Source organism: Passer montanus, unplaced genomic scaffold (genome assembly GCF_014805655.1).
Source record: "Passer montanus isolate IOZ18808 unplaced genomic scaffold, ASM1480565v1 scaffold9, whole genome shotgun sequence".
Lineage (NCBI taxonomy): Eukaryota > Metazoa > Chordata > Aves > Passeriformes > Passeridae > Passer > Passer montanus.
In genome coordinates, this window is record NW_024374367.1 from 10,081,412 (window position 1) to 10,096,069 (window position 14,658).

At 41.7% G+C, this 14,658-nt stretch overlaps 1 protein-coding gene across 11 annotated transcripts in view; it reads right to left on the bottom strand.

Moving 5' to 3' along the window:
• Nucleotides 1–14,658, bottom strand: part of CADPS (calcium dependent secretion activator) — a 205,224-nt gene that overhangs the window by 57,620 nt on the left and 132,946 nt on the right. For 4 of the 11 annotated variants that reach the window (XM_039734113.1, XM_039734111.1, XM_039734112.1 and 1 more), the window contains exons 14-16: nucleotides 12,264–12,365; nucleotides 11,374–11,437; nucleotides 10,516–10,639 (exon numbers count right to left, since the gene is read on the bottom strand). In XM_039734113.1, coding sequence (XP_039590047.1) covers nucleotides 10,516–10,639; nucleotides 11,374–11,437; nucleotides 12,264–12,365 — 290 coding nt within the window. Of the gene's footprint in view, nucleotides 1–7,161; nucleotides 7,180–8,043; nucleotides 8,113–10,515; nucleotides 10,640–11,373; nucleotides 11,438–12,263; nucleotides 12,366–14,658 lie in introns of all 11 variants that reach the window. The other 7 variants (XM_039734108.1, XM_039734107.1, XM_039734106.1 and 4 more) reach the window with 3 other exon arrangements.

Genomic DNA, 14,658 nt, shown 5'->3' on the forward strand with positions numbered 1-14,658 from the left:
CTCAAAGATGCTGTCTTTAAAGAAAATATTGATGCTTATATAACTTTGGCAGCCAGCAGATGTCAATCTTAATTTTTTTCCTTCTTATTTTAAATATTTCCCTGGTTAAGTTACTATACATCAGAATATTCTGCTAAGATAGCTGGAGCACTGACAGTTACATGAAACGTATACGATATACTTATCAAACATTTCATCCAACATCATGTAAAGCTCATACATATTTATAGTTTCCATGCAAAATGTTATGCAACAACAATGTTATTTTGTGCTGACGTTGATATTTGAAAATGTTGCATATGTCAGACATTGCTAGACAAAAAAATGTGGACATTTTGAAATAAATGCTACCTCTAAATCTCTAAAACCTACCACGTCGCACTAGGTGTTTTGTACGTATAAAGCTGCATATGAGGACTAGCTTTCTACTGCTACACGAGCGGCTGCTAGACTAGGAAACCACTGAATAAAAGAAAGGAAGACTATTACAGTACTTGGCGGCTGTTTGGCCATGCCTTTGAGCATATGATCTATCATGTTAGTCTGCGTTTGAGGAGATGATGGTGGCCCAGCCGGCGGCTTGGGCTTGGGCGGACGGGCTGGTTGTGCATGACGGAGAGAGAGACGCCAAAAGTAAAGAGACAAATGACTTCATAAACAGTGACAAAAAGATGGAAGTTTCAAAAGGAACATAAGCAGAAATGATCAAATACAAATGGAATAAGCTGCTGGGTTTTTGCTTATCGGTATTTGGGGTATTACACGGTAATGACACCATTTGACAACACATATTCTAGAAGTCAGCAGATTCGAACGTCCTACAGCGCCGAGCAATCAGAAAGCCAAAGATTCAATGCAAGTATAAAACCACACTTCACACAGTCACACGAGGAGACTGAGATGGGTTAATTCAGTTAAAACTCTGGAATTCAGAAAAGGTGAACTAAAAAACACAACTTGAAGTCGGCTCCCCAATGCTTAGGCACGTTTAGCAATAGAATAATGAGCCATAGGAATTAATTGCTTTGCAAATATCAATTACACATTTTAGAATTAAACGTCACTGTTGGTTAAAGGGAGCTATAAAATATTCTTGTGCAATTTAAACATGTAAAAAAATCTGTCACTTAAAAATGTGTGGTTCCTGATCGTTTCCAGCTCATTTAATTATTTTCAACTTGGAATTCTAGTGGCTTTTATATTCTGGGTTGAATCATATATAAAAACTTGCCAGCTCTATCAAATATGTTACTTGCTATTCCAAATGTTAGAATACTGCAATCAGGACTTGACCCATCTGTCATATAGTTTACAATATCAGCATAGGAAAAATTCAAAGAAAATAGCCTTTCCTTTTACATACACCCAGAGAATAAATTATATGCTGTGAATATATTAACACAATAGTTTCTATTCCTTTTAATAACAGTTTTTAGCAGCATTGTGACTATTTTTAATCATGCCATTTGCAAGGAATCTGGCATATTTATCTGGACATTCTATTGCCAAAAGTCCTTGCCATTTTGCTTGCATTTTCCAGTGGGGGAAAAAAATCAGTTGGCTTGTGCAAAGGAGATTTCTGATTGCTTTTATTTCTCACAGAACTACAACACTTATCAAAGTATAATAAAGAATATTCGAGTAAACCATTAAGGAGTGTGAGTTAGGTTGGTGCCCCTCTCCGTACACAGGGATAGATACACATACATACATACATAAAACCACACACAATGCACACACGTGCACACACACACACATTTTTGGTCTTTTAGGCTGTGTAATGATTAATTCAGACTCTCACATTCAAGCTACTGGCTTTCTTTCTTTTCCTTGTTTTCTTACAACAGGAAAAGCAAATCTATCCATTCACCTCTGGAGTAATCCTGATCTTTGTTCAACATTTACCAAGGGTGACTTTGTCCCCAGAAACAAACCTCTGAGCCTCAAGTGACAAAAATAACTGCTTTTTGGGCATTGGCCTAATGACTTTCACTCTGCTTTAAAACATAAGCAAGAATTCAATTTGGCTACTCACTGATAGCTCCTCAGCTTGACATGCAAATGTAGGAAGAGTATTTTACTGCCCATTGCTATAGAGAGCAGTCTGTGCCAAGGTCTCTGGATGGGAAGGGATGGTGGGGAGAGGGAATTGCACATCTTCTCCCACCCATGTCTGACAACCACAGGGTGGGACCCCCTCACCACCCAGGGGAGTCTGTTGGGTGGCAAAGTTGGGGGTGTCAAAGACAGAGAGCTCTTCCTAAGAGTGCCAAAGCCAAGGTGAAAGGAATCTGAGTTTCACCCCATTGCACACGTCAGCACTGCAGCCCTCAAGCATCCTTAAAAGTGGAGTCCAGCCCCTGCATCCCTAACAGCTACCCATCCAAAAATAGCTCCTAGGCTTCACAGACATCCAGACTCCAGAGTGTTGAACGGGCCTGATTAGCACAAGTGTTTTCTGTCCTAGGGAAAAGTCATTAATAGAGAAAGAGGAGGAGGAAAAGGCAAGAGATGCAGCAGCATCTTCACGAGTCGCTGGTGCAGCGCGTACAGAACAGCTTGGAGGAGGCTCCCGCTGTGCAGTTGTCAGCACAGTGCCCCAGGGTGGCTCTCACTTCTCTGGGGGGCCTGTGAGAGACCCCTCTAGCACCTTACCCTGCTCCTGGCATCCCCCCACCACCACCCGCTCTTGGAAACAAGCTCCCACAAGGCACTGGAGCAGGCTAAGCAACAAACTCTTGATATAATTCTGATCTGGCCCAATCTGCACGAATATTCAGCTCTTTTCACACATTTCAGTTTTTCAGACCCAAATTCAAGGCTCTTGCATGACGGCTGCAGAACCACCTGGAGGTGAAGGAGGGGAAGAGTTCTCTCTATTCCTGTGGGCACTGAACACCCATGAGCCCCAACTTATGCTTTTCTTTGTTGTCTCTTTATTGCAAGAAAATTTAAAAGATTAAGGTCTGGCTAAGGAAAGGGATTAATTTCCTCTTTAAATGTAAATAGAAATGGGGTTGTGACAGCCATGCACTACGAGGCACTAGAGCTCACAGCCTTCTCTAGGTCCAGGTCTCAGAGATGACACATGAGGTCCCTTTCAGGGGTGGCTCAACTCCTGCTCAGAGCAAGGGAGATGTGTGAGGCTGGAGGGGTTTTAAGGCACTTGCTAGTGATCAGCTGCAGCGTGTGGCAGGTTTTGTTTCACTTTAGCTTTTCTTTTTTTCCTGTCTTTTTCATCTCTGATCCCTCACTACACCCAGTTTAGTATCAGAAATGCTCTTGTACTTGCTGCTCATGTGTGTCAGATGAGTAGATTTAAACACCTTCATCACCAAAATCAGAGCCAGGAGCAAATTCTTACCGCCTGACAAAGTGCTTTCCTGGACAAACTTCTTCTAAAGGTTTATATGCTTCTGCATGATACTGGCAAATAAAATACTTGCAGAAGCTCAAACAACTTGAAAAATTTGGGGTTTGTCCTTGCAATGAGCTTCAACCTGCAGTAACGGGTATATTTATAAATCTGTGCTACATTGGGTATAGATATTGCACACAATTAATTTTGTGTGACTGGAAAATTTTCAAACTACATATTTTTACCTCAGCACCATGATTTCTGCTACATGGGTTACTAAAACATCAGCAAAATTAAGAATTACACTTGCAATGGGAGAAGAATATGACTTTTCATATTTTTTAGAAGCGTAGTCACTGATTCAATGATTTCTTCATAATAATTAAAAATATATGACCCTTGCCAAAGGCTTTAGCATCCAAGTGCATTTGTGAGCCAATCATCAAAATGATACAAAAAGCTGCTGTTCTCAAGACAACTATAAAGCATAACGGACTTAGCCCAAGGACAAGGCAGGGCAGCCTTTTATTATACTCATGAAATTAATTTGTGTGTATCTGAAAGGGATTTCAGTGATGGTATTTTTTCTCTCAAAATAAGATGTTTTATTTTAAAGGAAAGAAAAAAACATAGAGTTAATTTTTTAAAATTCAGAAAGAGATGCCAATTCACCTCTAAACCTCAACATACTGAAGATAGAACTGCTCTCCTGATTTTCTAATGATTATTGAGCCTATGAAGAATTTGTGCCTATCTGAATTGTGTCTCATGCCCCAGGCAGCAAGTTGCTCCCGCAGTTGTTGGGAGACTCGTAGAAACATAATGTCAAAATGCAGACCTCTGGATTTCTGAAGCTCTTGCAATAACTTTGTACTGCTTTAGACACTGCCTTCAAAAGGTTAAGAGGAAATCTTGAAAGCTGCGTAATGATTCTTTGTTAAACACAGCCCAATGCCACTTCAAGGAATGAAACAAATAAAGCAGCATTTCAGCACACATAGATACAGGTTATAGTCATGCCTAAGTGAAAGTATAGGATTTATTAATGACTTCAGCCTCCACTGCTGCACACAAAGATGGATATTTTCATATATTTTACATTTTTATTTACTCAAACGATGCAATTTTATTTTCTTTTTACGCTTTGTGATTTATCATAAATGCTGGAGTGATTACCCAGCAGGGGTTGGGCTGACAGACCACACAGGACCTCTCCTTGCCTTGGACCTGGTCAATTGACAGGCAGCTCAGCTCCTCAGCTGAGTTACAGATACGTGCACAGAGCTTCCCAGGCTGAGATCCAGAAATAGGGAAGGCGAGTGACGTAAAGTGAGCATGGGACTGTGACAAGGGCCAGTACGAGTGCCTTGGAAAATGCCACTGCTTCTTAACAACCTGCTGTGCTGCTCTAGTCTGAAACCAAGCTCTCCTGCACCCCCTTCCCTGGTGCAGGACGCCTTCCACGCCTGCTGGGGCGAGTGTGTGACCAAGATGCTCCATGGCTGTGCCAGCTCGGGCTGATGCAGCCCAAGCTGCCCTGCTCAGTCCCTCTCCTGTGGGTGCTCCCCAGCCTGACACAGGACCTGAGAGATGTCTGCCTCTGTACAGGCACTGCAGCTGCCCCTTGGTGCCCCATGGGCAGCACTGACCCCTGAACTGACTGGGTTCCAGCTTCACACCCACCTGGCATCACCACTGGGTGTGTTTTAGTGAGGCTGAGCTTCCCCAGGAGCCCATCCAGGGAGGACAGCATGTGCCAGCTGTGCAGCACAGTGAGGTGTGGTACCTTGGGAGGCTCATTCCCTGCACAGGGGATGGAGCAGCTGCTGGACAAGCAGAGACCTGGTATTTTTGGATAGCTCAATTTGCCTTGGGGACAGAGCAATGGGACTTCAGTAGGTCCCTCTGCTCTCCAGGTACTTTCCATGAGATGTCCCACTGCTCTGCCACCCACACTCTGGCACTAAGCACTGAGGTGAGAGTGTCTCCATCCCCATGTCTCCTTCACTGCTCATCTCTGTGCACCAACTCAGCACTACCATGAGAAACCTCTCCTTACAGAGACCAAAAATATCAGAATTAGTCAGCCTGAAAACTGAACTCCCCCCGCTCCAGTCTTACACCAAACACAATCAATTCTCAAACTGACAACTCTGCCTTGGCTGGCACCACCTCTGAAGCTGCCTGTACCCAACTTCAGCAGTGCAAACTGGCAGTTGTGCTCATGGGATCCCTGTGCATAAGGGATGGAGAAGTTATTGTTTCCTAAACTAATTATATATTTCTGACCTACATAAATAAACATTTATTGAAAGGTTACTATTATTAATCTGGATGTTTGCAAGCTTTGTCTGATTAATAATTAAAGTAATTTATTTTAAATTCTTTTAGCATGGTTTCCTGTTTAATGTTCTATTTCAATATTTTAATGCAAGGCTGGAGACTACATGCTTCTCAGAAGAAAGAAGAACCAAAGGGTGTGTGTTTAAGAAGTTGTTTTCAGCGTCTTATTTTTATTCTTGCTTCTGGCAAAATAAAAAAGTCAGGCCAAACCCCAGTCACTTTTGACTCCACTTAAGCTGAGGAACCAGTTTCAAGTGAGTCCTGCTGACCTTGCCTGAAAATTTTTTATTTAAAACCAAGGGAGGTTTGTGGGCACAAAGCAGTGGAGTCACAACTCCCTGTGCCATTTCACTTGCTCCAAGCACTGGGAAGAAACAGGTTATTTTTAAACAAGCTGGGCCATAGGAATGTCATTCTGAACTTCTAAACTGCAGGCATGTGACAGGTTCAGCAAGCATGATGCTCCATGCAGTTATTGTGCTTAATGCACAACAGCCTGTGCTCACTCTAATTTTTACAGTTAATGGTAATTATCTTACTTTTGTTTATTTGCACCTTTCACAAATGTAAGAAAAAATTAGTCTCCATTTTCTAAATATTGATTGTTATTTATAATTAATTTTACTATGATGCAATAGATTATGGGCCAAATCTGAGCTGAGGAGGTCTGGGGAAGCCAGAACGTGACCCAGCCTCTTGTTCTGCTCTTCTAAAGCAATTTCCCTGTGCAAACAGAGCTGAAATCAACCATATCCTTTTTTTTTTTCCCTCCACAAAACAGAACAATCTACTCACAAAAAGAAATGAACAGTTCAAGCTTCAAGGACTTTGGAACTAGGACTCTGGGATACAACAGAAACGAGAAGAGGGGCTGCAGAGCTCCACCATCCCTTTTGCAGAGATGTGCACTTGAGCTGAGCCTTTGCCTTGTTACATGTCACCACAGGTTATAAACAAGAGACAAACACGACTTCTGTCCCACCAGATTGTTTGTTACACATTAACAAATAAATAGAAATAAAGAAATAAAGAAAAACCCAGTCCTCCCATCAGGGCAGAAAACAGAAGGTATGAAAACCAAAAATGAACGTTAGTTTACTTATAAATGTGCTTGTTAGGTGTGGAAAATTAATGGCCAAATCACCAACATTTTTTCACCCAAAATGAGCTGCAGTTCTTTTGAAAAACAAGAAACCTTCTCTTTACAAAGACTAGATTCTCCTCTACAACTGTCTCCTAAGAAGGCACTACATCTCTACAGGGTATTTTTAATCTACACTCTATTCTATGAAAGGAGGAAAAGGAGATTATGTAGACAGCACAAATTAACTCCTTAAGTATCAATGCATCTCCATTTTCAGCCTGAAGGAGTACATATCTTAAGGAGCTATGAAAATAGAAAACAAAATAAATATAACTCAACAGTCCTAACAATTTATAATGCATATACAATTGTTCACCTGCGTCCTTTTGATTCTCTATATGAAAGAGAGAAAGCAACAAGGAGAGAAAAGAGAGAAACAAGAACAGATATGCAGGATTAATGAGCAAGTGGACCGCACAGCCCCCCAGTTATGCGTGATATATGACATTAGAGAAAAAGAAAAGTCGCCCCGTCTCGCCCCCCGCCCCCCCGAGCGTGGGGTTACCAAAGGAAACTCCTTTCACGGAGGTGAGAGAAAACGCTGCACAAATAGAAAACCAGAGAGGGAGAGCTCTGAGGACACAGAGGGAGTCTCCGAGTGACAGCAGGGTCGGGGTGTCCCCTCCAGAGCTCGGTGCAAAGGAGTAAGTAAAAAAATCGAGGAGGAGAGCAAGTAGAGTGCATCCTTTGGCTGAGAGCTAACAGACAGGAGACATTAAGATCTGATGTACAGAGAAAGGACAGCCTTATACGATCTTATACACAGGATTGGGTAAAGATTTTATACGCAGGCAAAGGGATGGCTTTTTCCAAGTGTCCTTTATCTGACCTCTAGCTCACTTCTCCACAATGTAGCTGCTACCTTTTGATTGTGTACCAGTGACAAGCACTTTACAAACTGGGGTTACACAGAAGCAAAGTAAAAATGCATTCAGGTCACGGACATAAAGAAGAACTGAAAAAACTTACAGACAATCTGAGTTTGTCACAAACAGATGGGTTAATTGTCTAACCTGGTTTAGGCTGATAGAAAGTGACTGGACTTCTCACACTGGGTTTCACAGACAGAAGCAACAGACAAGCCAATGCTAAAAGACTTGAAGCAAGGAGAGTGAGTTGGTTTGGATCTGGACTTTCTTGAGGTAATGAGAACAGAGAAAGTGAGGACAGCATGGAGAGGAGGGTGGTAGGTACTCACGAATGGTTAAATCCATCACTTGAGAGGCCAAGCAGAAGACAGGATGCTCATACATTTCTCTCTTTTTCCCTATAAAAGAGGATTTGGGCATGCAAGAGGCTTAGGTCAGAGGTAAAGAGGTTACAGGCTATAGGTCAGAGGAAAACTTCATATCAGGTTACAAGGAAAGCCACAGAGTATTTTGGGATACACACAGGATAAAAAGAAGAAAAAAATAAAAGAAAGAAAAATAAAAAGGAGGGTTAAAATTTGAGATCTACTGGATTAACCATTCAGCATGCCCATGAGTCACAAGAGAGGCAGTGACCATGACTCTAGAGGTTTGCTCTGAACTGTTTGCAAGAATATAATGATCAAAACATCATGAATAGAGGAAAATAGAATTTCATTGGTTTCAGGCTCCGAGATACTAAGGATTTCAGCCTTCAGTATCTAAGGCTTTCACAGGTATTTCTTCATAAGCATAGCCTCAAGCACTGCTGCCACTGATTTGGTTCTGCATTTCTGACAAAAGTGCCTTACACATGTGGCTATTCAAATGTCAGTCAAAAGCAAGATTTCAAAGTCATGTCCAGTGAACAGGAATGTGTCTCACCAAGGTAAACTTGTCATTTGGTCCTCTAAGGAAGTATTTGAATATACAGTGGACTATGCTCATGAGAGAAAACCTGATGCATGCAGCTGGCGGATGTTGGGTTGTTCAAATTAACAATCCCAGCATGCTTGGAAATTGGTGTTACAACCACTTTTGTAGAAAGAGCATCAAAAAGTGGCTGTGGCCAATCACAGATAAAGGAGGAGAAAAGCAGAAGAGAGCAGATAGTGTGGAATGAACTATTTCTCTGAAAAGGCAGCTGGAAAAAAAATAGGTTTGTTGCTTCAAAGTATTCCCAGACCTAAAAGTCACAGTGCAAAAAGAGAGGGCAGATAATTAACACAACCAAGAAGAATTGAGGCACAAAAGGAAAAATACACACTAACTGTTCTACTTTGGAAATGAATGCATTTTTACTTACAGATCATAAAGTTTGTTTTTGCATAGATTTATCTGAAAGAAGAGAGCAAATCTTACCAACGAGTTAGTGATATTTATACAGAGAACCTAAGGGAGCCAGCCCTGGGTAGTAGCATCCTTCAACAGAAAAGCTGTTTTTGATTCTCAGTCCTTTTCCATCCTTGTCAAGTATATTTAAACATTGCATTTTACAGAATACACCAATTAAAGTATCCTCTGAAGTTGAGTACTTCGATAAATTGCCTGATAATACAGTGCTTATGAAACCTTCGTTCCTTCTCTATTTTTGTCACTCATTACCAAGTCAAGAGTTGATAAACATCCTTTTAGTGCCCAATTCTTAAGTGTTTCTCACTGGATGCATAACAATGAATTCATTACCACTGGTACACAATTTGCATCATTAGACAGAAAAAAAATGGAAAAAGAGAGGACATGTCATGTACAGAACCTGGACAATTTGCCATATAATAACAACCCAATTTTTCATGTAAACAAGAACGAAGAACAAATCAGAGGGAGTTTTAGTTTGGAGTTTGTTTTTTTTTTTTCTCCTCTCAATATTGTCCTATAGGCATACAACAGTAATCTTGGCTGTGGGAATGCTTCACATCACACACGACAGAAACCCAGTCTAGAGCAGAACATACCATTCATCTGGAACACACAGGTTTAAGTAATTGGGAACTTGGAAAAAGTTGGGTGGGAGTTTCAAGTTGTGAACAGCAGCCAACAAGGTACCAACATAAACTGATAACATAAAAAGAACGACTGAATCATAGAGCTTCAGTAACACATATCCTCCAGCAAACTTTAAAATGTCTTTTTGATGGCTACATGTGTCTCTGGTCACTGGTTATTATTCTCCCATAACTTAAAAGGTCAAAAATATCAGCTCTGCCAGATTCAGAGTGACAAGAAAGAAATCCGATGCAAGTATAGGATCACTGATCAATGACTGCAATGCAAACTGCAAAGACAATGAAACACACCCAGAAAAAAAGACATTTTAAATTGGCTACAAATGATTAAACATAGATTAAACAGTCTTTCAGCTCTTTATTTTTCATTTGTCTCCTGAAGTGTCACAAGCAATTAGCTGCAGTATACCTTCAGCTGTAAAGATGACATCCCAAGTATTTTTCAATTTGTTTTTTAAAACCACGACGTGAGTCTGAATACTACACCACTGGCCAAATGCACTAACGATCAAAGGAAAAAAAGCTACAGTTCTTTTTAACTGTTTCCTCTCTCCTTTCCAGAAAAAGAAATGATTTGCATAGCTTCCATTCTTAACTGCTTCCGAAGCCAACACCACAAAAATGATTCTGAATCACAGCAGTTTTACCGACAAGACAGTAAATAGCAAATGAGCTTTTTTTAAAGAGCTCCCAGCCACCTAAGTTGCCACCTAGAAACATAAGAAAAATTGTAATTTCAGAAAGAAAAAGCCTTACCTTCGATTTTGGCATACTCTGATAGTCGAGTATAATTGACTAGAGCTGCTTGCTCCAAGCATTTACGGATGACTGTTTTTACCTCCTCTTGAGGGACCGGAGTAACTATGTCTTTCATCAGAACCTTGACACAAGAAAATCTGATTTGTTGTGGCACACAGAACTGCTTTTCTCCAAGCCCAGCACAAACATCCATTCCCATGCTAGTTCTGTGTGGCTCTCAGGGCATGTGTACAATCACAGGACTCACTACAAGGTCACCTTGGCCAGCCTAAGATGTGGGACTGTATTATTCCCTTCTGTATTTACACCATATGGCATGCCCTGAAGTCTGTGATGATTTTTTAGGGTATGACATTAAGATCTATCACAACTTGCCCAGTGCCAAGCAATGTTTTGCCTTCCCAGGCTCTACTGACTGACTTGGGTTTGGGTTTGGACTTGGCCATTCTGTAGGTTAGCAGAGGTGGGAAGGATGGTGGAGTGGAGATGGGGAGGAGGATCATGGTGAGCAGCTTTTATACATCCAGAGGGAACAAGTCTGCCTCAAGATGGGAATTGCACCAGGCAGCAGCCAGGCATTGCTGCCAAGGATCTGTGATGTGGATTTTTGCCAGGCAGACCCCTCACCCTTACCTGACAACACAGACACAGAACATTGTGCCTTTAGTGGCCAGGCTACACACCTGCCTCTCAGCTGAGGCAGGACACACCAACCCCACCTAAGCCCCACACTTCAGCATAAGATATCATTAATTACATGTCCTATGCAAAGCCAACAGCTCCTCAAGCTTTTTGAGATGGAAGGATACATGAGAACAGGTCATTTTAATTACTCTCTGCTATTTCTGTGCTTACCCTTTCCAGCAGTGACAGAGTGGCTTTCAGTGCCCCCTCTGGACGGCCAAATGGGAAGCAGTACCTAGAAAAAGCACATCATCTTAGCAATAGACCAAGTGCACATGAACAAGCCTTTCCTGAGCCATAAAGATTCTTTCCTAAGCATTTCCAAGCAATTCTCTGTCTCTCTGCCTGGAATGAGCAGTTTTTCTATAGGGTAACTTTCTGAAAGGGTTTGTTGGTATAGACTAAGGCAGCAAAAGAGAATATGGGTTAGTAATAAGCTGATAGTTTTAGCAATTTCTTAATTCTGGGTGTCACCTGGAGAGTTTTTAGATCTACTTGGAGAAATAATACCATCTTCTTCTAAAAATGTGGGGAAAAAAAGACCCTATGGAAAGGACATTTATTTCTAGCTGGAGACCTGGCAATGCACCAGAGTGTAGGTAATGCACATCACCCATCTGTGTGAATGTGCACAGCCTGCCTGTCCTGACCAGTGTGCTGGGGGCCATTCATCCCTTTTTTGGGGGGGATATCTTTCCATACTGTGACATTCCTGCAGAAAGCCCTGCCTGTCAATACTAGGGAGAAGGTAAATGGGTTATAACTGAGCAGAGAGGAACAGAGAAATAAGAGGATAAGGGATTTTTTGTTGTTATATTTTAGACAAAATCCACAGCTTTACCATGCCTATGGGAGCAAGATGGTTTGAAATATGCTTTAAAGGATATATATTTAAAATCACACGCCAGCTATAAACATGCTTCACTGCCCTGTGTAGGTCTGTGTCACTTATGCAAAATTCCTGTGTGCATTCAAAACCTGCCTTTTGGCTTTGCTGCTTATAGGAGGGAGCTGTGAGGAAATCATTCCTCTCGCATTCAGCCTGGGCTCTGTGCCTTTACCTGAAATGTGTGATCTGATTCTCCAGCAGCACCCGAAGCCGCTCCTTGATCTCTTCGAAACGCTCTTTCTCGTCCACAGTCACAGTTCCTATCCCGTCAGGCCTGCAGGAGAAATGCCACAATGACTCAGACTCCACCTCAGCACCCCAGGAGCTCATCCCACAGCACGCTGTCCTTTCCAAAAGGACCCTCACCCACTGTGAGACCCAGGACAGAGGATGTGCCATGCCGACAGAGGGGTGGCTGCAGCAGCACCGCTGCCAAAGTATCAAAAATAAACAAATAAACAAGTATCCTCTCTCACAGTGATAATGTAGATGTGGACACCACCCCCACCCCCCCCCACGCCCTTATTTTAATTATTAAAGAAGTTGGGAAAAGCAGATTTCTCTCAAAATACAGGTATATGCAGGGAGTGTAATGCCAGCTCTCATGTCACGATTGAGCCGTTTGCTGGCAAAACAGGGACTGAATTTCTCTAGAAGAATTCAGCTGCTAATTTAACACAATTCATAGTATGAAAGAATATCAATGACATATATATAAACAGAATATAAAATTCTGCACTCTCTCCTAGCTGCTGAATCACCCCATTATAGAGGTTTCTTGAAGTGAACCATCTTCAATATATTCTGCTGAAATGTGCCCGAAGAGTGACACGCATTTTGCATTGGAAATGCAATGCCTCTTCAGTAGTTTAATTTTAATTTATAAAAATGAACACATTATGCAATTTATCTCAAATTTTCTCAGACTACTTGATGCCCCTCTGTTTGAGGAGTGCACAGGAGTGTGTTGTGAGACGCCCAGGTCCTGCTGCCTTGGGGTATTTCTCATCTTTCACGGAGCACAGTGTGCACACAACCCCTGCTGAGGCTCTTCCTGGGGGCTGGATAATGCCGTGATCCCTGTGCTCTTCTGTCCTGTACCTCTGCTGGTGCCAACCCACCCAATCCCCTCCTTCTCCCCCACACCCACATGGCAAAACCTGGCGTGCAGCAGCATCCCAGGCGAGAGGAGGGAGCCAGTCTGATCCACCCATCCACCAAGGGGACAGGCACACAATCATTGGCACTGCTGCCATCGCTGCAGAGCAAAGTCTAAGGGTTTGTGTACTCCTGGGCAACTCTGCTGGCACAGGCAATCTGTAGGTAATGTAAGACATCTTAAAATTGAACAAATGTTCTTACTTAAAGGCCTCCCCCAGTGTTCAGCTTAAGCTGCATAAATCCGCAGTACTAGACTGGTTTGGCTTTACAAAAGACTTGGCAAGGGATTACAAAGCTTCTAATGAACCTCCTGTCAGGGGTTAATTGGTTGGCTTTATTTTCCTCTTAAAAAATCAAAGGCCCTAAACTTAAAAAGAAAAAAAAAATCTATAAAAAAATTAAAATCTATAAAATCTGTGCAATCACTTCTCCTCGACCCTACATTTACTAAGCTCTTAATATCATAAATATGAACTCTGATATTCCAACACAGGTGAATAAACCATTAAAACATTTGGGAAGAGGAACTTGCAAACCGTAGATGATATTTACTGCAAAATTTTAAAGCTAAATATACATTAAATAAAACTTGCAGCATGGACACAGAAAAATACTTGAATACCAGGGCATGTATTTAAAGTTAAACAGCATTTAATCAGAATCTTTCTTTGATTATTTGCCAAATTCAGTTGTGTATTGAGGAAAAAAACAGGAAAAAAAGATTTAGGCTGAAACTTGGATAAAATGTCTCAGTTGGGGAACACATTTCATAAACAATTTTGGAAGTATGGATCTGGTCTCATTAGTAACTAATTAGTACCAGTTATTTTGAAAAAATGAGCAAGCCACAAAAAACCCAAATTAGATATTGAACAAAAATTAATGTCTTAACATGCTTAATATAATTTATTCCAAAGTTCCATAAAATATTTAATATTCAGATAGAGATGTCCATGCCTTTTGTGATGCTGTGCACCTCACAGTGCCTGGTTTGCTCCCAGGCAGAGAGAGATAATTCAAGGCAGATCACAATAAATGCCATATATTAAGGTGCAGGGTTGAAGCCCTCATTTGACTTCTGGCATTTGGTCCTTGCCCTGTACCCACAACAGCTCAGAATGTCACTGGGTTAATTGTATCAACACTGACAAACGAGGGAGTAAAAGCTGCCTGCCCTGGCAGTGATTTGCTGTGGGACTGGAAATGGTCTGAAAATTGTGTTACCCTTTGCTGGGTCAATAACCTCAACTGGTGAGATTTAATGGCAGGATCTGACAGCTCGGGCTGGGTCACAGCCCTCTCACATGAATCTCAGCTTCTCACTGTACTCAGAGCACTCACCATGTAACAACTCGTGGTGGACAGCCAGCACAGGCTGACCTGACAGCATCAGGTGTGTCCTGGCC